The following is a 27,165-nucleotide window of genomic DNA, read 5'->3' on the forward strand; positions in this document are numbered from 1 at the left end:
AAAATATAAATTAAGTTAATTTATGAATATCTCACTTCTCAATTAATTGCTGTATACATTGATATTGATTACCAAATATATTTTGAAAAATTATAATATACTTTATTTCATTAGTTTGCATTGATTTTATTGGTAAAGTAAGTTGGTTTCTTGAGTTCGATGTTAAGCTTCAGAAAGTTTTAATTTAAATAATATAATATGATTGGTAACTTTAATTAATTATAACTTTAATACGTAAATAAAAAAATTTCTATTTTTTTATTTTTTTTTTTAGTTTAAAAATAATATCTAGTGAGACGACTAATGAATATTGTTTAATTATTTTTTATTGTTAAGTGCGATTTGCTGTTAAATGGGTCTATTCGTTTTATTGGAATCTTTTCAAGAAATGGAACAAACAAATTGTCTGTATATGATCATAATATAACTTCATAATAGTATAATAGTCATGTACTAAATATAAACTTACATATTATTAACTGATGCTATTTTTAATTAATAACATTTACTATTTAGCGTATTTATAATTTCTGAAAGACTGGTAGCCGGTAGGTCTTTCACCAACTCTCCTATACGTTTCATTATTATATTATATATACGGTATACAGTTTCATCTAATAAATTAATTTTTATTATTCTTATTTGGTAATAGGTTAAAAGGCTTTATAACTTCATTAATTATTAGTTGTGTTCCATTAAAGTTGCTTATAATTATCTATTTAGTTAATATATTTTTTTATTACAAGTTAAACTTAGTTGTTTTTAAATAATAAGGTACATAAAATCTCGTAATTAATGTACGTATGATAATTTAGTATACCTATATAATTATATTAGTTTAAAACCTCAGTCATCGCTGTAGTTATAGAGGTATCCATACTCAAAAATGTCATGTAATACGAAACCTATAAAGAAACTGTACGAGGCTCTGCTTTCTACTAATGTGATTTTAAATACTAAATACTAGTTGGCATATCGCATTGTAATCAACAGTATTGAATTTCAAAAAAAAAAAAAAATGACGATGAAAGTGATTTAAACGTCAAAATGTAGATGAGAAACTATTCGAAATGTTAACAGTTACATCATGTATATATTGTATATATAATATATAAATGCAATTTTGATTTTAAAGCATACTGATAGCATAGTAACATGTCTTATGATTAAAAATATATTATTGTACTTACATTTGCAAATTGTTTATATATTATACTTAGTCTTACATAATTTTATTTAACACTTAAGAAAATATATTTTAGAGAATAGTATCTCATTAAAGTTTCAATTGATGTGTTAATTTTAAGCTCTGGATATATTTTTATAACATTGATTGGAATACGTTTGGGAGTGGGGAAGGATCTGGTGTACGCCATGACCATACGTTTTCTTCAAAATAAAGCCGGGTTCACTTCTATGTCGTATGTCATGAGCTTTTTATCGTATTTTATTCCGATTGGCCATTGTAATTATGGTACATTAACTATTTAAATGATCTACTCAGAAACTTCTAAGTTTTAGCAAGAGCTCAACTTTTGGATACGACATGACGAACGACGTAGCTTTGAACCCAGCTTAATTAACTATAATGATTGAATTTACCGCGGTTATCATTGTGATAATAAATGTATACGAAGGTCATCAATGTTCACATCATTAACGTTACTTATGGCCAGGTAATTGTGATATTTTTGTTAGTGGGTAAAACGAGGATGGTTGCCCGCAATTTTTTCCTCATTCGACATGCTTTTTGATTCTTAATGATTCTATTAAAGACTGATTAATGGAAAAATATTATATTGTATGTGGTTTTTCATTTAAAAAAAGTTATAGTAACAATTATTTTTATTCATGAAACAATGATATAAAGGAAAATTTTCTCGATAAACTCGTTTTTATACATATCACTATTGGAAAGTACGTAAAGTGTTGTGCAGTTCGACGACATTTCCGCGAAATGACTAACTAGTTATAGAATTTTATACCAACATAAAATATAAATATACACGTACAAAATTTGATCATTTAAAACGAAGTTTCAGTAAAAATTGTAATTAATTTTCATAATTTTACAATTAAATTATGATCACCTTCTATATAAACCACGCCCACTATTAAAATATCGGTCAGTCTTTAATATTTTTTTTTTTTTAATTACAACGAAAATATATATTATCTGTATTAATTTATACAATAGGTAATAGGGTGGTATGATTACAAGGCTGGACGGCTTGATTGAAGGGGGTGTCCAAACTACACTACTTCACAATTCTAGACTTTTTTTAATATTTTTAAACCTGTAGTGTTTCATATCATTAAATGTCATACAAGATATTTATAACGCAGTTTTTATTTTTGAAAATAGATAAAAGTTAAAAAGTGTTAAATCGTCTACTGAATATACCTGTAACCTGACCAATATTTTTGAGGAACACAAATTGTGAAAAGCTTACAGATCTGGGTTAATTTTTTCCTCAACCCTATCTCCTTTGAGATATAAGTGTTCTTCCTAAACATTTCTGTTCAAATTTAAACCATTTTAAATATATATATATTTTAAATTTTAATTAAAATACGATTAAAATTTTTTTATTTGGCATCATTTTCGTATGATTGTGCTATATAGTGTCCAATTCAACCATTGAACGAACAAAAAATAATTAACTTAAAAAGACAGAAAAATGTATCTTTTAATACATAAAAAAACTTAATAGTCAATATGATAACAATATGAACACAATTACCCTAATACAACATATTCCATAAGTCTCAGGATTTTTCATTACGTAATCACGTTTTAAAACGAAAACTCGTATTTACGAGCTTCACCAATTTCAGACCACATTACCGATTTTCTGAAAATTTGCCAAAGGTAGGGCACTGGAGCATAACATCAGACGCATATCACTCATCTAAATATTATTCATACGTTCTAGTATTAGAACGCATCTTCAATCGTTATTATCACGATTAGGTACAATAGATTGATTAGATTATAGACAATAGTTACGCATAAATTATATAATTTTAGTGTTCATAAGGTTTGTCGTTTGTAATATCCAAATAAAACCTTAATAAAATAATCGTATGATCGTATGAATCTAGGCGTATTATTTTTTCCACTAATTTTTATTGAATCGAAATAAGGTATTAATGTCAATAGTTCTGAATTAAAAGTTAAAAACATATCCACTACTTCATCAAGTATCTCTGCAAAAGGCAAAAACGCTAAAGATGTTAATATTTTACATTGTTTTGTAATTTGTTTATTATATATATTTACTTATATTAGATTTAATCTTAAATTTTATATTTTTCACTGTAAAAAAACAATGGTGATAGTTTCAGATTTAACAGAAAATCTATACCGAATAGAAGCTAAAATAACATTATTAAGGTTCGTTGTTACTTTACTTGAACAAGTTACTTTTGAACATTTCTAACGTATATTTTCTCGCAAATAATGAAGTTTTAAACAATTTTAACAATATTATCTCATTTTGTAATATATATTTTCTGGTTTATTTTTACCGAACAAAACGTTCGCGATAAATGATGACCCATTTATTTTTACCGTATATAGTGTCTGTGCTGTGAAAATCAAAAAATAGATATGTAATATAAAGTGTACGTTTACCATTTCTATCAAATGTGTACCAAGGTACAGTTGAAATTTTCCTCAAATCCTTAAATTTTGTGTAATATTGACCGATTTCACATCTTTACCAAAAGTAAAGTTTGAATTTTAATTAATTATTTATAATATATAATTAGTATTATATTAAATTCGTACTTTTTATAATAATTTTTAAAAATTAAAGACAATAAGATGTTAGATTAAAAACAAGTATTTTGTTTTAATGCAATTTTTATGGTACTTTATTTTAATTTTTAGGATTTACCTACCTATATTTTAATAACCATCTTAATCAATCGTAAAATACATGTATAATAGTAATTGGCAATAAGTTTACTGTCGGTATTTACAGTGTTTTGAATTAATTTTGTAATCTCTGATAATCAGCTCAATCTATTCTATTGTACTATCCTTCTATTATTAATAAGTAATAACCCTAAATGTGTTTTAGGCTACGGCCTGTATTGTATAAAAATGAATAATTTATAACTTAAAAATATCAAATAAAAAATTGTTTCAACAATATTTTGGAACCTATAGTATCTTATTTGCTCCATTCAGAATCTAAAATAATAGTTTTAACTTATAAAATATAATGCCTATGGGTGTACATATTATTTTTGTAGTAGGTAGTTAATAATAAATATTATTTACGTATAGAATAATAATTAATAGGATTTCATAACAAAAGACTACAGGTTTTCTAGCGATTCAAATTACAAATTACATTTCGTAGTATTTCATGATTGTATTATAATAGCATTGTTCTTGTAGGAAATATTACGAATTTCTGTTTTAATCTCGATAAAATAATAATTAAAATTAAATTTACTTTATTTAATATAATATTATGAAAATCAAATCATTATTTTTTACATTTTAATTTTCAGACATATAATTTTTTTAATTTTTATCCAGTCAAAAAGTAATTGAAGTAAAAACTTAATCTAAAAATATTTTTTCTACAATATGAATATTATTTAATACCATTAATTGATACTACTACTTTTAAAAGTACGAGTGATAATAGTCATATTGTAGGTAAGGTAACATGGTATGTATACAGTATTTAGATTTTAGATATAAAATATAATCATATATATATATATATATAAATATTATACAACAGTGCCGAAGTCTCTTCTTACAAGGAATCTATTATTTAAATTATTATTAAGAATATAGACATTAAAATAAACAGTTTAAATATATAGTTATCAAGTATAACTTTATAAATAATAATCTCAACTTCGACTATAGATAACATTGTACATTAGTTTTAAAAATAAAAATTAATACATTTTGAATTGATCAGTAAAATTGTAGAAAAGGTGTTTTTTCTGAAGCTTTAAGATTAGTGAAAAAAATATGTATTAATTCAATATAGAGCTAATGATAATATTTTTTGTATTATAATAATGATTGTTGTATTTACTATATCTAGGGTTATCATTTGTATCCATATTTTTGATAGATTTGTTTTTTTTTATTAATAGAATGTTTTAATCAAATTTAGAAATTAATTTTATGGTATTTCTTGTTACTATATTTTGTATTCAATAATAGATTTTATGAAATTATACAAGATTATAATTTTTATAAAAACTTCTTAAATTAAATTTTATAATTATACTATATTTAAAGGAGAATTTTAACAATGACAAATAAAATGAAAGAAGGAAAAACAGCGTAAACTTATTCACTGGATGCATTAATATGTTACTCGGTAGATAATCTTTTAACTACTAAACATACTAAATTTTACCTGCGACAACTATTAACAGAAAAAAGCTTTTATATTCTAAAGCATATCAAACAATTTTGAGCAATTTTATGAGTGAAAATTCATTAAATAGTTTGACACCACAACATTAATTAATATATTCATAGAATTTTAGGAACATTTCAATATTGAAGAATTAGTGATTAATTTTCTTCCAAGAAAGTAATGCGTTTGTTTTTCAAAGGTTAACTTTACTTATTATTTTTATCCTCATTATAATATGACAAATTTAATTTCATAAAATTTGATAATTATTTTAAACTCAAAAATAAATTTATATTTATTACTTGAACGTAGATATATGTTTTATGACTCTAAAAATTAGTTCCTCTACTTTCAAAAAATGAATTTTTGCTTTTGATACTGATACACCTACATTATATTCCTTAATAATAATAATACAACTTTATACATACTGTACATTTTTTAAATAAATAACTTTTTACAGTTTCTTGTAGAGATTATAAAATCTATTATATTTTTAATGTTATTATATTTTATAGAAATCTGGTGTCAGTTAATGTTTAACAGTTATCTTTATGATTTTTAACAGATTATTTCTAGGCCGTTTGCTTATATTGACATTTTTATTACGGTAGTTGAGTATTGTTTTATTTTCGGGTTCATCTACATCATTTGTTAGATTTATCTATAAATTAAAAATATGTTAATGTTTTGGTTTATTGTCAATGGATAAAATAGAAGGGAATTTAATAAAGGATTACTATTTAAATTAATATAGTTAATTTTATGTACCTATAACCTACAATTCTATGAAAACCATAGATTTTATTATATTACTTAAAGTTTAAGGGGAAGTTGTTATTTTTACCAATTTCCTTTACTTGTAGATTCTGTGCATTGTAATTATATTGAACAATTTAAAGTTAAAAAGGAACGATAATGTATCTTTTATTAACAGAAATTTGTGTTTTATCTTATCAATCCTAATAATAATAAATTTAATATGTTGTTAGAATAATATTTTATTCATATAATAGATCTACTCTGTATTTTTGAATTAAGATTGACTAAAAATCATAATTTATAGTTTAATTTATATTTTAGTTAGTTTATGTAAATATCCAAAATTTTATATTGTTATAGTATCGTTCTCATATTATTAATTAAAAAATTATTAATTAAGCTTTATAACTAAAATAATAAATTGAACGTATTATATGAATCACAAAAACTAAATGCGTCTAAACATAACATTTAAAAAATGTAAAAAACACGGCCATATTTCATATTAATTATCAACACATTCATTAAAATGCCTTATTATTTTAACAAAAATAAGTTATCTTAACGCTGTTATCTGAGATGAAACTAATTTTGTTAATGTTTTTGTACATAATCCAGTTTATGATATACAATTTTACTCAGTAATTTCCTTTGACTATTTATTCTTGTCTTAAACATAAACTTTAATATTTATTACAAAACCGAAAGTAATGTTCTTTTAAAGTTCAATATAATTGATTTAATATATTAATATATTAATTGATACAATTATCAAAACTGATTGATTATAATTATTCTTGTTTATTAAAAAGATACTTGGGTTCTATAGTTATTTAATTTTTTATTGAATTTACATAACATAACTTAATTTTAGAATAATTATTAAATATTTATATATATATTATATATCTATAGGGTGTACTAAATTGAGCTATCTATTTAAGATAATTTTGCAGCTATTAAAATTTAATACGTATATTATATTTATTATGTGTGTACGTGTTTTTATTATGCGTCTTCCAAATTGAGTGTGACAAAAATGGCGGGGATTCCGAAAGAATCAACTAGTCCCCACCGTTTTTGTCATACGAAATTTGAAAGACCGTACAATGTATATAGTATATACAAACACACATAATATATATTATTAAGTTCTTATAACTGCAATATTATGTACAGACGTAGAGTAAGCGGTCGGAAATGTATATGAGAAAAAATAATATGAGATATTATTTAATATATCATGATCTATCTAATATTTTTAATTTTTAAGTACACTGAAAAATATTTTATTTAAATATTGTATGTTTAGCGTAGATACCTAATTTTATGTATTAATTTAATTATAAAAATAGAAGTGTGTAGGTACGCTATTGTAAGTCATAACTCATAATAGTTATCTATTTCTATACACATTCGATGATGTCATTATTTTATGAAAATCAATCAATTATTTAAATTTTGTGTTGGAAATACTTTATAAATAATTCTCGATAGGTATTAATCAGTGCATATTTTAGGGACATCGTTTGCATGTACGACTCAAAAATCCTTCTTCTCTTCTTCCTGTTCAATTTTTTTTTGCATTATCTCGGAAGAAAAAAACGTTCTAAATTGTGCAATGTTCCAATTTTTTTATTTCTTATTTTTTTATATTTTTGTTCCAGAGGAATTTGCCCTTCGTGTGGAATGCACCGCTTCTCGATGCAGCCGGTGGTGGAGGCGGCGTCGGTCGGTCCAGCGGCGGTGGCCGCGGGGTCCGATGCGTTTTGAAAACCGCGTTCTAAATATAAAATCACCAACGGACAGCTAAATCGTTTCAGCGGCGGCGACGGTTGTGGTGGGACGCGAGCGAACGAGTGGCATATCAGCCGCAGCCGTTGTGTATACGGAGTGTAAATTAAATCGCGTAGCGGAGACATCGAGTCGTCGGTGGTGCGGCGGATGCGGAACGCGCGCACGAGGGGAAAACTTGCGTCAAACGTGTATCGTATATAATATGAAGTATAAAATGTAAATCGCATAAAAAAATTCAGAAGTTTCAAGTGTGAGCCACCGTTCCCGGGGTTTGTCGGCAGTAAGATTTCCCATCCCTCCGCACCCCTCCTTACCCGCCAAGTCCGCGTCCGTCCGCCGACGACGGTCCAACCGACACCGTATTCGCGATCACGACAATAATTTACATTTGTTATAATTTAACATTATTAACTAACGTGTCAAGTACCTACCTATTCTTCCTGTATCGCGCTAATAAGCTCCCTATATTTATATACCTCGTAGCCGTTACAGTAATAATGTCGTAATACCTTTTTAGGTTTTTTTTTATCGTTTTTACACTAGACATAATTATAATAAATTATCATCATCATTATAATCATCTAATCAGTACGCGATAACTGCCGGAGTGAAATTTACGCAGCCCGAATCCCTCCGCGCCGACGAAACCGTCATGACGCACAACAGCAAGACTTCGTTGCTCAACAACGCCGACTACGGCGGCGGGGGCGGTGGAACTGTCACCGCTCACGGTGCATCTAACGCCGCCGCTGTCGTTGCCCGACCTACCACATGGATCAGGTGAGTGTCTGTCGTCGGCTAGTACATGATAAGAATTATCTCACGTAATTAGAAAATTCGTTCGTTTGTTTGATTATTATATTATGATACGCCATACGCGGTGATCGATAACGTGTGTTTCAAGATCATCAAAAACTTTTATAATAATTTCGATCCGTTTCAAGTTATTGATAATGATATGGGCTTGGCGTTTTTTCGCTCTAAAAACACCATGTTATTCACGCGACGTACACTTACATTTACGATTGTATTTTTATTTACAATCAGCGAATAGTTATTTCTCATTTTTTTGTTAACTGTTCATATTAATTCGTTCGACTTATTAATCATGTAAAAATAATTTTGAATCGACTTGACTATTAATGACCGAATAATGACTAAATTAATAAATATGCATTTAATCAAACTAAAAAAAAAAAATGTTAATTTTTTTTTTTATTAATGTTTTAGTACTGATGCAGACGTATATGATTAGAGCTTATAGTTATTACATTATTTATATTTGATTGAACCATATTGAATATTAAATATATGTAAGGTTTTTATAACAGTCTATTGAAAAAATTCATTTTTGTTTTTATTAAATTAAAAACAGTTGATTTTCTATTAGTTATATCTATCAGCTATTTTAAACACAAAACTATTGTTTATTATTTTAATATTATATCTACTTATCGTATGTTACATCCTATTCCTTTTTGTCAATAACATTACAGGGAGCCAAAATTATAATATTTCATGGTATTTTTTAGTTTTCTTAAAATTACAATTTTTATTAACATGTGTGAAGTAATCAAATTGTATACGTTTTTCAAAAGTTGAGTTTATAATTTTTATTAAATATTAACATATTGAAAATTTTTGAAAATTTTTACAAAATTTGTACAAATTTTTATATTTACAAAAGTGGCGATGAAGAGAAATATATTATACTTTATAACAGGTACAAGGTATCTAATATAGGCTCATAAGTAGATTATATTTATAAAATATATTGACTATATTATTAAGTTTCGGTATATACAATTTCGTTTTTTATGAAAAACTGATTTTCCTATGACTTATACATTTTTTTATCAGTCAACAAGGAAATAAACAGTATTTAATTAAAAAAATGTAGTATTCAATGCACAGTTAAATAATCTTATTTTAAATTATCAGTGCTAACAGTGAAACAGTTTCTTCATACAACCACGTATTTACAGTCAAAGATTGATGATTTAATTGTTCTACTCATCACTCTGTATACATTTTTTATTCATATATAAGTAATAAGTATATTATCTTATTCTTGAAAAACTAAATTTATCTTATCATTTCTTACTTTTTGTATAATGTGCAACAATTTGTCAAATTCGTAAAATTCGTCAAAATCTGGTAAGGAATTATTCAAACTCATTAATTTATCAATGAAGATAAATTGGTATTAATACGTAAAGATTAAACTCTCAGCCTCAATTTAATAATAAACCCTAACCAAAGCCCTGAATATTCTATTTTTTCCTTATCTTGTCTAATCCCTGTTTAATGTAAAATACATGTAGTAAATTATTAAGCCTGTGGATTTATATTTTATACCCCATATTATTTTGACACAAGTTAAGAATAAAAAATAACTGAAGGATTCCTTTTTTGTACGTATATTTTTAAATTAGATAATATTAGGTATAAATCATGGTATTAACGTTAAATGTAAAATGTTCATCAACAGCTCTTTAAAAGAAAAAAAGAATGTATAACTTTTTACCATCTTGTGTTGAGAAGTAATACCTATAAGTGACCAAAAACAGGTCTATATACTATATTATATTATGTACAAATTCAATTAAATTTTTTCGTAGTAAGAAATCTTAAAACATTTTTATTACGTCGGATTGACTGTTTGGAATTGTTTACTGAGAGATGAATCCACAGTAAAAAAATAGTCATTAAATTTAAAAATTATTAAAAAAGCTTTCCAAGTCTGCAAATTGGATGATACGCATATGTTGTTAAAATGTATAACAATGCATATATTAATATTCAACTGAATATTAGTTATAAAACAAATATTTTATTTCAATTGGAGTAAACAGGAAATATTCTAAATTACGTTAAATCGACAGATTGTTTTAAATTATAATTATTTATACCAAGGTAGTAAAATTATATTTTTTTCGTAATTTTTTCGAGTACATGTTACAACTGACAATATTTTGAATATGGATTTACTTAACATATTATTCTTTTATTAGTATTTATTTATTCGCATTATATGTCTAGCTAATTCGCTTATCATCGCATCATAAGTCATAGGTAACAAATAGTTATTCTATTCAAACTCATTATACAATTTAAGAGTTATAAGGTATATTGGAACTGGATGCGTAATTAAATTTCTTAATGTAGTATTATTACTAATTCCTACTCTTATGATTCTTTTGAATCGTGACCTAATATGATTATACTGATAATAGTCTCAATAATCTGTATACACTATGCATGGATAATATTAATACGTACCTACCTATACAATATATATAATATCATATTATTAAAATATATAGTATACTTATTGAAAAAGGTTTTTTCACAAAATATTTTTTTATTGATATCAGGTTACATACATATTAAATAAACATGCAGTTATGCTAATTTAACAAGTATTTTTACATTATAAGAATTTTGCTTTTAAATCATTTTACAAAACTAATGTGTCATCAGTTCCCATATGTGCGCAGTGATGACAATGTTAATCATTTTGCTTGACATTTTGTATTTAAGTAAAACCCATGACACCATTAATTTTCAGAACTATTTGACACAACCATTCAACAATAATATAATAAGTTTGTTTTTTTTGCTCGGTAAAATTATTTTTATAGTTTTTTAATTTTTGAAAGTATTATAGTATTATTAATATGTTCTTTATGTAAATATTATTTTTATTTACATGTAATTTTGTCGTAAACTACTTATTGGTTTATTCATTATAATTGTAAATTACAATTGATTATTAAAACTAACCATGAATTTTATATTCGAGTAAAAATTTATATAATATTATATAAAACACACTTTTAGTCTAATTTATTATAGGTAAACAGATCTGTTATGACGTATACGTATTGGTTGTTAATTAGTTTTATAAGCTAATATTAGAGTTTATTTAAATATAGTAAATATATTGGTGACTTGTGTTAATATTGTTAAAATAATTTTAACATAAATATTAATAATTTTGTGTATATATACAATAGTGAGAAATATGAAAATTATTTACTATTTTATATCATTATTATTCCATACATATATAATAAAAGAAGTTTTATACATCTGTTAGTTTGAAACCAATTTGTTAGTTTTTATCAGGAATTCGATACCATCGATTTATTTTGGTAATAAAATAAAATAACAACAGATAAATCTATTAAATATTTTAGATTTAATTTTAATTTGGTTGAATATACTGCAAAGTATATAATATTTAACTATATCACTGAAAATATATTAATTATATCAATTATTTTTTAGGCAACCTCAATATTTTAGTATTGGTTCCGTTCGGGTTCGTTTTGGTCCAATTTCTACCAAAAATGATGTCACCGTGGCTCCATCTAATGGCGAGTTTCAACTAGACGCGGATGCTAAAGAATCGTCGTGCTGCTTCGGAGTAACATCCCGAATCCCTCTTCCGACCGGTTCTAATAATAGACACACTACTGGCGCTACTTGTCTGCCCCGAATACAGGCGCCAGTATACCGTAGCTCATTGGATTGGTCTAACCGCGTTCAAAAATCATCGTCCGGTTGTTTCGGGAAGTTAACTGTCGATCGTGTTCCGTTAGTCGCTAAAACTTGTGACGATTCAAAAAGTCTACCTTTTTATGAACAAGAAGCTACTAATCTGGACCGGTTCCAAAGGTTTCGTTTCGGCGGTCGCAACGGTAGAGGTGGCGCCCAAAATAAAAAATCCAAACAAAACGTGACACCAAGAACTACTGACAAATCTGACCGGTTGAGAAAGCTGACAGACAAGTTAAAACAACCACCGGCTTGTGAGATACCGGCGTCAGATATTAAGGATGAAAATCTGATGGGTAGTACAGCCACATCGACAGCGAATTTAAGTGGTGAGGAATCGTTAGATAAGTTTGAAGATGGGATACGAAAACCTGAATCTAGAACTATAGTCGGTTCCTATTACCAACGGTCTATACCGTTTAGGAGTGCATCATTTTCTCAAGTGTATTATTCACCGTCTGACGGTAAATATATAAGGTCTGATGGCCGGAAAAAGAACACACCAAATCCTGTTACCCTTTCTCGTAAAGCCCATTCATCTGAACCTGTGAGAGCTTATTCTCAAGACCACGATGATATAGATGTACCTACGCCCCCTAGACGAAAAAATAAATTGTTCAAGTCGTCAGATCATTTGGGTCAGTCAGACGTAGCGATTATTGAAGAGTCGTTAGAAATATCAGTTAAAGAATCTCCCGATCAAGTTACTGAAGAAACATTTTTATCAGAATGGAAATCTGAAACCGACGGCACTGTTCAGAATACTGAAGGTAGTACTACTAGTACACCTGTTGATTCACCAAAAGAAGAACCACAAAGTCCAGAATTTCCACAAATGCCTCAATGGTCGTCTCTCACAGAACTACCTCTATTACGACCTAAATTATCTGCTCAAAGCTCTGAAGAAAAAGACGAAGAAAAAATATGTTCATCGCCAAAAGTAAAGTACCGCCAATATCTGTTGTCAAAAGCAGACTCGTTCTCTGAAGGTGAAAGTGACCAAGGTAACCACAGTCAAACGTTATCACCAACAAGAGAGTGTACATCATCTCCATGCAATGATAACTCTGATTCTGAAAAAAATTCAGGTCTACCAGTGCCTTATTCAAAAAGACCTCTCCGTGGTCCATACTTGGAAATGATTGTGAATGAAAAAAAAAAGCCTGAAGTGAATGGTAAGAAGCAAGACGCCTTGAAGTTCCTAGAAGAATATCCTAAGCAAATCCGATCGACGGATGATTGTCATTTGAAAAGAAGCTATACTTCGCCCGACCAACCATCTGATCGGCTAAGACTCAGAACCTCACCTAAACGAAAAACTAGTGCAAATATACCGTTGTCAGTTGTTGCCGGAAAGAAACATGGAATTAATGAAACAGTGGTTTGTCATCAGAGAACAACATCTAGTCCAAGTCAACTGGAAGGATGTTCGAGAGTGAAAAAAACGCCTGAACCTAGTCCACAGCTATTAGCTCAATTATTGAAAGGAAGCTCGGAACAAGTGTATGGAGGACCTTTGACAAACTCATTAAAGGTAAATTTAATAATATTTTATTAAACATATTTTTATTTAGCAACTATTATTTTGTATAATAACTTGATCAATATAGTATTTTTATAATACATAGGACTTCTACATATTATATTATATGATAAATTATTCTTTACCATTTCTAGACTAAATAATTTAATATATTGGATATACGTTTATAGTTTTTGATATTTATAATAATATGTTGGTAAAAGTGACTTTTTTTAAACATCATTACACAATTTCGATATATTTTTAAATTCCAAAAGATATTGTTGTAATTATTGGAGTTGTAATCAATACTCAATAGTTTTATGTACATAATATACACCATTTGTATATAAAATGACTAATAATAATAGAAAATAAAATAAAAATCTAATCTATATAGTATTAAAATTATATATAATAAAAGTAAATTTATATAAAACAAAAGTATTAAAAAGTTTTATTCAGATTTTTTATTACATTGTTTTTATTGTTAAAATAGTCAACTATAAATTAGATTGTTAAAAATTATACTTTAAAAACGTTAGTGATTTCATGAGTTCTAATTTTTGAAAAATGAAAAATAATCAATGAGTACGAAACCAAACTTCTTTTTAAAAATTATGTATTTGAACTACAGTGAATTTAATATTAACTTATGTAATTTATCGTTTTCTTTTTTTTTACATAGTTACATTTTATTTTGGTTTATTTAATTTTAAGTTATTAAAATATAAAATAATTATATTAATATAATTTAGTTTAACTTTAAATTAACTAAACATTTGAATCAAATTATTATCTGTAAAATCAAGCAATTCATAATATTGCTATAAAAAAGTTTCAAGTTATATTATTAAATCGTAGTATAATTACATGGTAAAGTTTGTATTAATTATCTGTTGATGTATAAGGTACCTATGTCTTGTAAAATCATGTTTTCCCATTTGCATTTAAATTACATTTTAATTTCAAGGGTTCATTGTCACAAAATGGATTAAATCATGTAGCTATATTCTTTTAACGGAATTCTAATTTATTATTCAAGTACATTTCGCAGACATTTTGTTTTGTTATTCTTATAATTAAAATACTAACATTTTAAACTAAGTTAAATTTGTTTATCCTTTGTTTTATAAATAATGATAATGTGATTGATTATTGTGTTATACAATCTTAAATTCGTATCAAGTTTTCTCGTACTATCATAAAATATTTTAATGTATTAATAGTTAGTGGTATAGTTAGAAGTGTATCCAAGTTTACATTTTTAAATATAATATTTTAGTATAATGTAAATTGTCTAAATAATGGTTATATTTCCAATTCATATAATGGTTTCTGTAAAGGTATATAAATATTTTGTCGATTATGAAGTTCTCGTATTTTTTATTTTTTATTTTGTGATAGCATAGGTCATAGTTATATGTCAAATAAATTTATATATTTTTTTATTTAACTAATATATGAATAATATATTAACATAAGAAAATTTTAATAAAATAGTTCAACAGTTACGTAATTTGAGTATGTTTTATAGTTTGCATTTTTATTTATTTTTTGTCCCTACATATTTTTGAAACACAAATTTTATTATTTTTTTTCTAGTTCAATTCAAACTTAAGAACGCTAAAACTAATAATATTAATTTTATTGTTTTTCGTTCCATGTAAATGTCATTTTTACATAAAACGCGTCCAAAATTAAATGTGACTGACTGACTTTATCATGTTTGAGTTTTATTAATATTTATCTCAAGAGCACATTTTGTAACAAAAAAATGTTAGAATCTTAAATCACAAAAGTTTTTTGAAACCCATTATTAGTATACATAAATTTTTTAATTAGCTACATAGATACAATTTTGAACAAGGTTATGCACTCGCATTTTTGTAGTTGTTGAAATGTCAACGTGTAACATTATTATTTGTTTTATTGGTTAAAATATAACAATGTTCTTGAACTTAATTCTAATATTTTTTATTTTTATACGTTTATAAATTATTTTTTAAATATAAAAATAAAATGCTGCTGTTGTATATTATTATACAGTATTTCAATATTTTGTTTATTTTTATTTGTAATATAAAATCTATATCTATGTGGCATAATATGTATATTACGTATATAGTTAAGGAGAGGATAAAATACATACACATTTATTTATTAAACATTTAATGGACTAATAATAAATGTATAACATTTTTTTGATAAGTTTACATGTGAGAAGTTATTCATTAATGGCATTCACGATTAAATGATTATGTTAAAAAATAATAATTCTTAAGTAATTAATTAAATTATATTATTTTATTATTTCATTTGGTTAAAATTAAAATAAAACGAACATTGTAAAAGTTAAAATTTTTCATAATATGTTCTATTAAAATAAATACTCATTTCCAATAATTATTAATAACATTTATTAAAATCTAAATAATTATATTTTTAATCGTAGGTCTTTGTTTACTTAGTAATATATATTTATATATTGCATTTTATAATACTAAATCCATAATAAATTATATTGTTGTAGAAACTCAAGTTTTCTGATTTATTTTGTTTCGTTAATCTATTAACAACATTTTACTCTCGAGACATTGCTTTTTTTTACTGTCAACTGGAGCGATTTTGTTTCATTTCATTCAACATAAACTTGTACTTTATTCAGGGTGGTCTATTTACTATTAGTAATTCTAGGACAAATTCCAAATAGTTCAAGAAAATACATGTATACAAACATTTATTACGTGTATTATAAATTGTAATAGATTTATCATTTGAAACTGTTTTTATTATAAAATGTTCAGCCAGTAATCACAATAAATGTATTTTAAAATTTAAAAAAATAAAATTATTAATTTAATTATTTAATTATTAACATACTAATAATTTTATATATAGAGTTAGAGCATAAATTCAACTTAGGTATTTATTAAGTGAATTATATAGATACCTATAAGTTTTGTATATTTTAAAGATAAATAAACTCACTAGTGTTATTTTACATTGGAAATTAGTGAACGAATTCATTATTTAACTTTTGATGTAACTTGGTTAGTCTTATACACTAAAAGTTTGCCTAATACTCTATTTTAGCAACGTTTTAAAATGTAAAGTCAAAATGTAGGTATCGAAGAAGTGCAAGCCAAGTTCATTGATACATTTTACCCAATGAAAAAGTAAAATACGAGTATTACATTTTTAAATATGAAATCTGAATTTGAATCATTTAAATATTTCAAAACGGTATGTTTTGCAATCAGTATATAATATACAATATTAGTTTATCGCGTTTAGGCGTACAATATTGACTTGGTTTATTAATCACTTATTATGGACATATAATATTATGTGTGTATACATTTGTTTGTTTTTTTTTTTTTGAACTGCAGTGATAGGTACATTTAATTTTCAATATATTTTTTTCTTTCTACTTTAAAAAGCATCGAAATAGATTACTCGTTTAAAGGTATCTATAGTTTTTCGTCGAATATTTCCAAGTAAAAATAAAATCATAATGACATGAGCAACAAAAATGATACATAATAATAGGGGTACAGCTAAAATGTATGACTTATATGATGAAGTAAACAAAAACGTTAAAAGTGTCAATTGCGTTGTAGTTCGTTGTTTACATTGGTCCAAATATATTATAATATATAATAGTATTAGTAGTTATAATGATATCAAAGCAATAGCGGTGTCAGCGGCGCCCTTGGAAATTAAAATTCGAAGCGCAGTAAATGTCAATGGTGGAGTGGATGTAGTATAATATTATAATAGCGACCGAGAGCTACACATTTTATGTTTCGTTGTATCACTACCTTTTATGCACACGCGTCCTGTATAATAGAAGTTTGTGTGTACAATACAGACGTATTGTTTTTACGTACACATATTTTTTTATTTATTAGGGCGTCAATCAATTATAGATCTAAATAATGTAAATATTTGTTTTGTAAAAATGTATATTATACACGCGAGTACACACACCTATAAGTAACGCGATAATATATTGTGTATAGGCATATATTATGCTATCGTTCTCGATAAGTCAAGGTTCGGTCCGCCGACGTGGTAATGGAATAACGTGTGTAGTATTGTGTACATAAAGTGTGTGACAGAGAGTGAGAGAATGAGAGAGTAACTGAGCGGGCGAGAGGATTGGTAGTCGCACGGTCATCGTTTCTCGTTTCCACCGTCCCTGCAGGCAACATCAAAAATAGAAAAGCTCGTACGGCGGTCGCCATCGTCGTCATCATCGTCGTCGTCGTCGTCATCATCGTCTTCGTCGTCGTGTGTTGTGTATACGAGTATATGCATCATGTACGACCCGTAACGGAGCGCGAGGAGCAGAGTGTTCTCGAAACGATGTCATGACGCCTGTGCGCTAATTGCTTGTCGTTTTCTATCGGGGGGGGGGGGCATAGTAATGATAACAACAATATAGGTACAAATCTTTTTTTTTTTTTCACACGAACCGCATACAGTATTATTATTCATCGTATTGTGGTCGAACTCACGACCGCACGTCTGCAAGTAAAACACAGTCATATTACTTATGTGCGTGTATACGCGTATCTGCCGTACCGCTACTTCGACGCAACGTGTCGCAACACAATTGAACCTATATTTTAATGTTCATCTTTGAAACCATCCCCTGACGAAAGCAGACGAATCGACTGGATCGAAACATTCAAATACCTTTCGATACTTTAGTCGTGCTCCAGAATAATGCGCACGGTGTCGTTGTCGGAAAACACGGATACAGTATTCAAATTATTTTGCGAATGACGTTTACGTTAGTATATAGCGCGATGAATGAAACGAAAAATCGTCTTGGGATAACTAGCTTTGAAGACGGTTTGCTAGTATGCACGAGAAATGCGGACGACGGAGTCGACAATGGTTTGCCCGTTTGACGGTTTCGAGATGAAATAATATATTATATTATATAAGTGCCGTGAGCTAATTTGTGTTGTACACGTATGTGCAGTGCATTAACCTCGTCTAGGCAGAGGCGAAAATGCCCGTAATACGCGTTGCGTTTCTAATGTTTCTATGGAATATTATATTATTAAGCTAATAAGTTTCGCAAATCACTTAAGCACCATATCAAAACACGACCGGTGCCGTTTCTTATTTCATCCGTAAACATTTTTCGTTGGATCATTTTTTTCCCCACAGTTTATCAGAACATTGTTTTCTCGCAATATGAGTACTTACCTCTGGATTTAAATGAACCGTTTAATAATGATTAAATGGTCACAGTTTTTTTTTTGCATATTGCTCGCTCGTGATCACGTGATATCAGATATTTTGTTTAGACTTGAATTTAGCGTGAAAAAAAAAAACTGACTGAAATACAGTATGGCGTTTACGTAATTGTACTGTTATGGGTTTATCTATTTTAGATGGTCTGCATGAATTATGGTTTGTAGCTCACGATTTTAACCATTAACACATATTTACTATTTTGAATTCTGTAATTTGCGCGTTAACGGTGGTTAATATAATACAGTTTATTCAATTGTATCCGTTATAAATATTTATTTTATGGCATATTTTTATACGAATTACTCTACCACATTGCTACTTATTATTTTTTGATTGCTAAACTTACGAAAAGTGTACAAATAGATGTTTATAAATATTTGTAAAATCACAGAATATCTAGAATAAATAGATAAAAAGTATAAAGAAAGATAGGAGAACTCTGTATTTATAGATCTGGCTAATAATTTAATTGAACATACAAATTTTCTTAGTAAAATAATGTTATTAATAGTTTTTAAATAAAATAGTTAAAAAAGAGGGAAAGTAGGTGTAGGTAATCCTTCTCTTACACATATGTGTCGAGTGTACCTTGTAATTAATAGTTACTGAAATATGTGTGTTAAATTTTAATTCAATGATAAGTCATTGCACATAAAAAACAATTCTGAGCGAAGACTATCAGTCAAACTATAAAACTATAAGTTTAGTTTATTAGTATGAAAGTAATTTATTTTGTCATAAAAAAATATAAGTAATAAAATAGGTTAAAATATTTTTACTTAAATTATTTATTGCATTTAATAATATAATTGTGTGTATAAAATATAATAACCTACGTTATTCGAAATCACCATGAAATATATTTTTTAATTACAACAAAATATTAAAATCGATTTTGTTAAAAACTAATGGCTTTGTGTAAAGTTTTTCGTTTTTCCCAAATTTAATTTTCGCTATTATTAAGAAAAATACTGAGCATTTTTTAAAATATTAAAATGCCCGAAGTTTTTACTAGATTTACTTTCCACCGAAAAATATGCTGAAAATAAAAATTAGTATATTCTTTTTATGATAGAAAGTATCTTCACAGTTCGTTCACACAAAAAAAAATATACATTTTTCGTTCGGCTTAAATTCTATAAATTGTTAGAGTCGTTCTGCTGTATAGTAGATATAGAATGTTAAAGTTATCGTTATTAAAATTTGAATGTCTAATGTCGTTTAAATTTGAATTTCAATCGTTCATAAAAATGTACGTAGTTTTAAGTTAAACATTTTTTTTTATTATTTCTGGTATAAAAAATATATGAAAAATATTATATTAAATGTTTAAACCTTTGGTTAGTTTCATCATATCTTTAATTTAATTAAGTTTAAGATACAAAATGTTTATATTTTAATTGAATAGTGACTTAAAATTGTGTGGAGAATAGCTCATTGTCATTTTACTTTTCTTATTCATTTGATGTAAGATGTATACGTACCTATAATTATTAATTAAAAGTTATTTTTAATATTTAATTTTTAAACATCAATATTTAGGGTATTATTTTGCTTATAAAATTTCAGGATAATATATATTAAACTATTAAATAAAAAGCTAAAACGGTATTAGTATATGATAAAAAAGTTAAAATTTTTTTTATTAAAATGCAGTACACACACGTTCCAAGTATAAAAACATGTTTTTACAAAATAATAAAAAGTGACAAACAAATTTAGTATAGTTATACACCAGTGACCAATCACTTGTATACTCGTAATTTCTGTGTATTCTATGAACATTTAGTAAAATCAATTTTAACTAGTTTATATTAAATCTATATTATTGTCATAAAGTTAAAGTAATATTTATCATAATTCACTTTTGTGTAGGATCTATATAAACATGAGTTCTATATTAAAAATATTCATTAATGCGTTATTTAACTTATGATTAAATTCTGGCCTAGACACGCTTAATGGACCCGAGTCTCATAATACATACTTAAAAATAAAATTAAATAATAACTACCATTCAATTTATTCCAATAAAATAATTTATAATTTAAAATAGTAGTTTTTTCAGTTCATTGATGTTGTTTAGCATATTAATAATCCCATTTTCTTTTATAATTTTAATGATGTCTTCGTGAATAAATAGACAAGTTAAAGAAACTAGATACCTACTGTTGGTTTATCATAAATTTAAGTTTGAAGTTTGGTTTTTAACCAAACTATTGATAATAGTATTTAAAATTTTAAGTCATATTATAATGAAATTATTTAATTTTTGAAGTAATATCGGTGTCTAGTTGTATTATAATGTTATGCTATATTAGTACCGTATTATGGAATTCAGTATCTACCTTACAGCTATTTATAATGCCGATCTTATGTTTTTACCACATTGAATGGGGAGTTAAATTTATTTTTAATTATTTTCATCAATAACATTATTTGTATTTGTTTTAGATCCTTTAAAATTGATTTAATTTTTTAATAAGTTATGAAGTAAGAATTATAAAAGGTTTTATTATTATTTAGTATATTTGTCGGTCATATCAGTTGAAAAATGTTAAAAATTTATTAATCAAATCTACTGAGTACTCTTGTGGTAGCTATTATAGTTTCCTTGGAGTGAATTTAATTATATGTATATTTTTTAAGTTGTATACTTACAGTTGAATTTTCATTTCATACTTTGACTATTCAACTTGTATTAATTATTTTTTTTACGTTCATTATGAAAACAGTTTCAACGTTTCAGATAAGTTCATCTGAGTATAAATAGTTTTTGTCAAATCAGAATACCACTTCAATTTTATCGAAAGATATATTTTAGGTAAAACAAGGCTTTAGTTTGTCTCATGCTTGTTACAAACTCATAATATTCCTTCAACTTGCGATCTATAAAACTATACATTTTGCCGTATAACCTAACTCTATTTATTTGCTGTATAGTCAGCCCCTAGTTTTTTAATACAAAATTTTGCATTACACGTATTTTTGACTAACATGGGCATTATGTAGCGATAAGGGGTTTTGTTTCACACACGTTCCTTTATATATCATTTCTAAATCATTATAATTACAACGAATTGCAAGTTTCAGTTTATTAAGTAACTTTAATTTTATTTGATATACTTAGACATATATTATTGTAATATAAAATAATTTTTAAATTAATTAATTTAATATACTCTCTATTATCCTTTTTGTTCGGGGCTTGCACTAAGGAAATTACCTTCATGAAGGCGACGAGTCAAAAAATATTCTTTCTGTAATCATATATTGGTAGAATAGTTTATAATTTTTATCACAAAATGGTTGAAGTATTATAAATATATATGTGTGTGTGTGTGTATGTAGTGTATATATATTATTATCTAAGCTCTCAAATGATCGAATCTGAAGAATTGTATATTGTGATACACAACAGTAGGTACACGTGAACGAATAATTATTCAAATCTCATATTGAAGCGCATAGGAATAAAATTGGTGGTGGATTGCATTAAAACGATGAGCTTAAATCATATATTTGTGTAACCATGTGTGTGGTGCATAAACGAGTTGCCACTCTGGACGGGTATCGTGGTAGAAGGAGTAGTAAAATTCTCCAACTAAACACAAAAATACACACACACTAACATACACACAACAGGTGTATCGAGAGAAAATGGCATCACCCTCCGATCATGACCACCCACATCACAGCTACCACACCGCCATTCGACGGATATAGTCCTTGAATGGATGATTTTCCGACTTTTCTCCGAATCGTGTCCATAGCAACGAGACCGACGAAATAGCAAACTACGTATATAATAATAACAATATATATAAATATATATATATAGTAATAATAATTTTGTGTGTGTAGCGCGCGTGTTTAATAATAATGTTACGTAGCCCGTCAGAGTCTCTCGTCATGTCGCGCGTGTATTAAACGTGACGTAAGCCGCGCGCGCTCGAGTCTGCCCGCTTGTCTACAGCTCGCCACCCGTCCACCGACGCGGCCGTACGTATTATACACTCTCGGCACCAGCGTCGGCGATACTGCAGGTGGTACAGTCGTCGTTGTCGGACCATTCGCGATTCCGTGCTTTTAAAATAAAACCAATAATTATTGTTAGCAATAATATATTTAGTCATATAACGTCCTTTGGCGAGAGATTTTCACGGCAGCGGTGACGTCGGTGGCCTCGAATACGAAGGGTGCATAATCGTCGAGGCGCTGTCGATTATTTTTTTTCACATTTCATTTGTTTTACGGGCACGTCCGACGACAGTAGGTTTTTTTATTTTCTACCGATCCCTCTTATACCGATACCGCGGTATCGGTATATTTTAATTAAAGTATATTATATTATATACACGATAATATATCTACATATACCGCGGATGTCGCTCAACCACGTGCAGATGGAATATCGTTGTCGTCAGCCCCGATACCGAAGAAGTGTCCAATATGAAGTGTAATGACTGCGAACGGCGTTCACGGAGATGACGACGACGATCGGTCACTAAACGAAAACGCAGCAACAGCCGCGCAACAACTATTGGCCGCCGTCAAAGTCGCCACACCGGTAAGAGCCTGAGCGCCGCTGTCTTCCGGTGGTACTTTCGATGATTTTTTTAGTTGGAAAAGAGAGGAGTAGAAATGCTTATAAACGATCCAGAATCATACATACGTGATCGTTTGATTATTATTTATAAAATTAATTTCAAATTCGTTTCTAGCAGGTGTTCGCAATGTATTGAATCGGACACGACAAATATTTTTACTAGAATTTTATTGGAAACTTTTTATTTTTAACAGGGTCACAGGGATATTAGTTTATTTAATGTTATGCAGTTTATACATGAATGATCTATATTTTCATTAACATGTTGCTAAAAGTTAAAATTAAAATATAAAGTTTTTGTTCAAATTTAATTAAATAACATGTAATAAATAATAAATATAAATAAACGTACTGAATCGTATTAGAAATGAGACGTCACCGAAGTCAGATACAATGTAGACTGTATATTGTGTGCTATAGGTACTCGCGCGCATACCTAAATAGGCTAAAATCGACACTATAAATGTGTAATGACTAATGGCTTATAAATAATAATTTAAACAACAAGAATCGTGCGTAAATTAGCCATCAGAAAATCAATTCCAAAAACGGAGATTTATCAATATTGTACTTTAAATTGTAGTAATATATTATATTAAGTATAGTCACCTACAACAATACAATATTTTAATTAACAATTATTATTGGTTTTTCTTTCAGCGAAACACTGTAAAGGTATTGTTCATGTACTTAAAGTGTTAACAAATTTTTGATTGTTCATATGTTTAAGTAGTGTTACGGCCGGGATGTTATAAAAGAGGCTAGAATGCCGTAAAACTGGGATGCCATAAAATATCACAAGTTTTTAAAAAATATTTTTAAACAAAATTATTAAAATTGTTGTGTTAATTTAAATTATTTTTCATACTATTCTTTTATACTGTAAAAATATATTTCAATGTATCAGAGGTATCTACAAAAAATTTATGATTTATCGTTAAATATTTTACAATTAAGCTATTAGTAGGTACTTACTACAAATATGTTCATAAATACCGTTATTGAATATTATTACAATATTATTATCGATTATAATTTTTAATATTTAATGCGAAATATCAATATCATATAAATATTTCAACTCGAAAGATTAGTGTTTTATGATTACATAATATTTAATATAAGTCGTAATTGACAAAAGTTACGCTAGTATACGTTAAATGTTTTTTTTTTGAATCGGGAATATGTTTTTTCTGCAATCCTGGCAAGATGCTGTTTCCATTGTCGGCAATACGTATGCACCTTATTATACCTACTTATTTATTAAATAACGTTTGTCGCCCAATGTCATTATTACTTTACGCCGTAATGAACGAGTGTCGGGGTGTGGTTCATATGTTCCTATGGTATTACATCTCCCTTATGTCATCGTGAAATAAGCAAACCAATGAGAGGAATTACTCTATGTGTAGGAGTCATATTACATATTATATGTATGTTGTTATACAACAATTAGTTTACATCCCCTTGCCCGTTTATTGGAGTCCTATTCCCAAAGACTATAATAGCATATAATTTAATATTTAAGTACTTATATTGTCTAGCGCCATTCGTACGTAATAATATTATTTGACGTATTTATGATTACGCATAATTATCGCAAAATGTCCGGACGACGGACGCCCGTTTTTTTGTTTTTGGCCAATTAAAAATTCGATTTATCCTCGTCCTTGCCGTTGTCAATGGTGCAGTACATCCGTTGAGTGTATTTTAGTCTTTGGATATCGCATGTGCGTGCGTCTCGTCTTGTATATTATCGTGTGTACCTACCTATTGCGTCGCTACTGGCGGCGTTACCGATGTCATGGTATGGGGGTGGTAGAGGTGGACGGGGTGTGTGATGGTAGCAGAGGCGGTTGTGGAAACGTGACGAAAATATTATTATTGCGAACGTCATTTTCGCCACTAGACGCACGCCATTTGTTAGGAAGTTGGCCAAAAAATACATTTTCTTTACCGCCACGCACCATCCCCGGTCGAGTAAAGACAACGGTGAAGAAGGAGTGAAAATCATTGCCGGTTGTTAAAGAATTAAAAAAAGATCTAAAATAATTTATGTGGTCAGACGTCACACATTGTAGACTCACGTTAATTTTCGTTTAAAACACATATACTCGCATATTTAAATAATTATAATGTATATAATGTTTTAAAATTTAGATTTTTATTATCTTTTTTGTTGCAGGATACGAGAACACATGTAGTGGTTGAGCTTTACGATACAGAGCGTTCGTATGTCGAGTCTCTACACACTTTAGTAAACGTAAGTAATAGTTTAATCGTTTTTAAATACAACTGAAACAATGTTAGATACTAATAGTAGCAAGTATTCAATAGGCAATAGTATGATATATGGCGTAATAATATAATATTATTGTTCAAAAGTAATAACAAAATCGAATAAAAGAAGAGAATAACATAACTTTTCTCTTTCTTATATCCAGTCTAACGATTGCCACAATTAACGAGCTAGTCTATAGCCTTAATAAAGTGTAAATATTTAACAATATTATATTTCCGTGTAGCTTGTACTTATTTTTTTATTGAGAAATCAACATTTTTTTTTTTTTTTAATATTTGTATAATATTAAAAAAAAAAATAAAATTAATATTAAAATATAATGTTAATAATTATTGTGGTGGAATATATATGAAATTCTATTTATTATATTTAAATGGTATAATTATTAGTGACTCGAGAAGAATTTTAAGTTTAATTTATTCCTCCGTATATAATACGATTTAGTCATTTTAAATTATTTTAAAAATACAAACTTTAATTTACTATATTAGTTAATGTTAACATTATTTTTGTTTTGTAGTTATTTTGGTTATACTAAAATTTATCTTGAAAGAATGCATCTCAGAACATGGTTACATCTTAAATAATATTTACTGAATTTGTTTTATTTTGCTCTTTCAGTTTTATTTTTTATGTCATTTCCACATATCCGATGGCATTCATTTTTATGACAAGCGATCTCTTATTTTTTAAAGGACATTCGAAAATACAATTTTTCGTTAATTCCCTTGAGGCAAGAAAACTTTAAAGGGTTCAATGTACAGTTTATATCATATAGTACTCGAATTTAATAAAAGTTCTTTTATTGACTTTAAAGATTGTTTATATTAAATTCTAAACGTTTCTTTAAGTTTAATCAATTTTAAAATGTGCTTTATATTCTTGAAGAACAAATGATTTAAGTTACTAAGATCCTTTTTTATTTAAC

At 27.4% G+C, this 27,165-nt stretch overlaps 1 protein-coding gene across 1 annotated transcript in view; it reads left to right on the forward strand.

Annotated features, from left to right (window-relative positions):
- The window catches only part of LOC112603717 (rho guanine nucleotide exchange factor 17), a 62,672-nt gene that overhangs the window by 4,111 nt on the left and 31,396 nt on the right, over positions 1-27,165 (forward strand). Inside the window, exons 2-4 of the mRNA XM_025352430.1 lie at positions 7,835-8,744; positions 12,258-14,061; positions 26,121-26,198. Of these exons, the coding sequence (XP_025208215.1) occupies positions 8,617-8,744; positions 12,258-14,061; positions 26,121-26,198 (2,010 nt within the window). The 5' untranslated portion in view covers positions 7,835-8,616. The remainder of the gene's footprint in view (positions 1-7,834; positions 8,745-12,257; positions 14,062-26,120; positions 26,199-27,165) is intronic.

Source organism: Melanaphis sacchari, unplaced genomic scaffold, assembly GCF_002803265.2.
Source record: "Melanaphis sacchari strain LSU unplaced genomic scaffold, SCAv2.0 Contig10_pilon_pilon, whole genome shotgun sequence".
Lineage (NCBI taxonomy): Eukaryota > Metazoa > Arthropoda > Insecta > Hemiptera > Aphididae > Melanaphis > Melanaphis sacchari.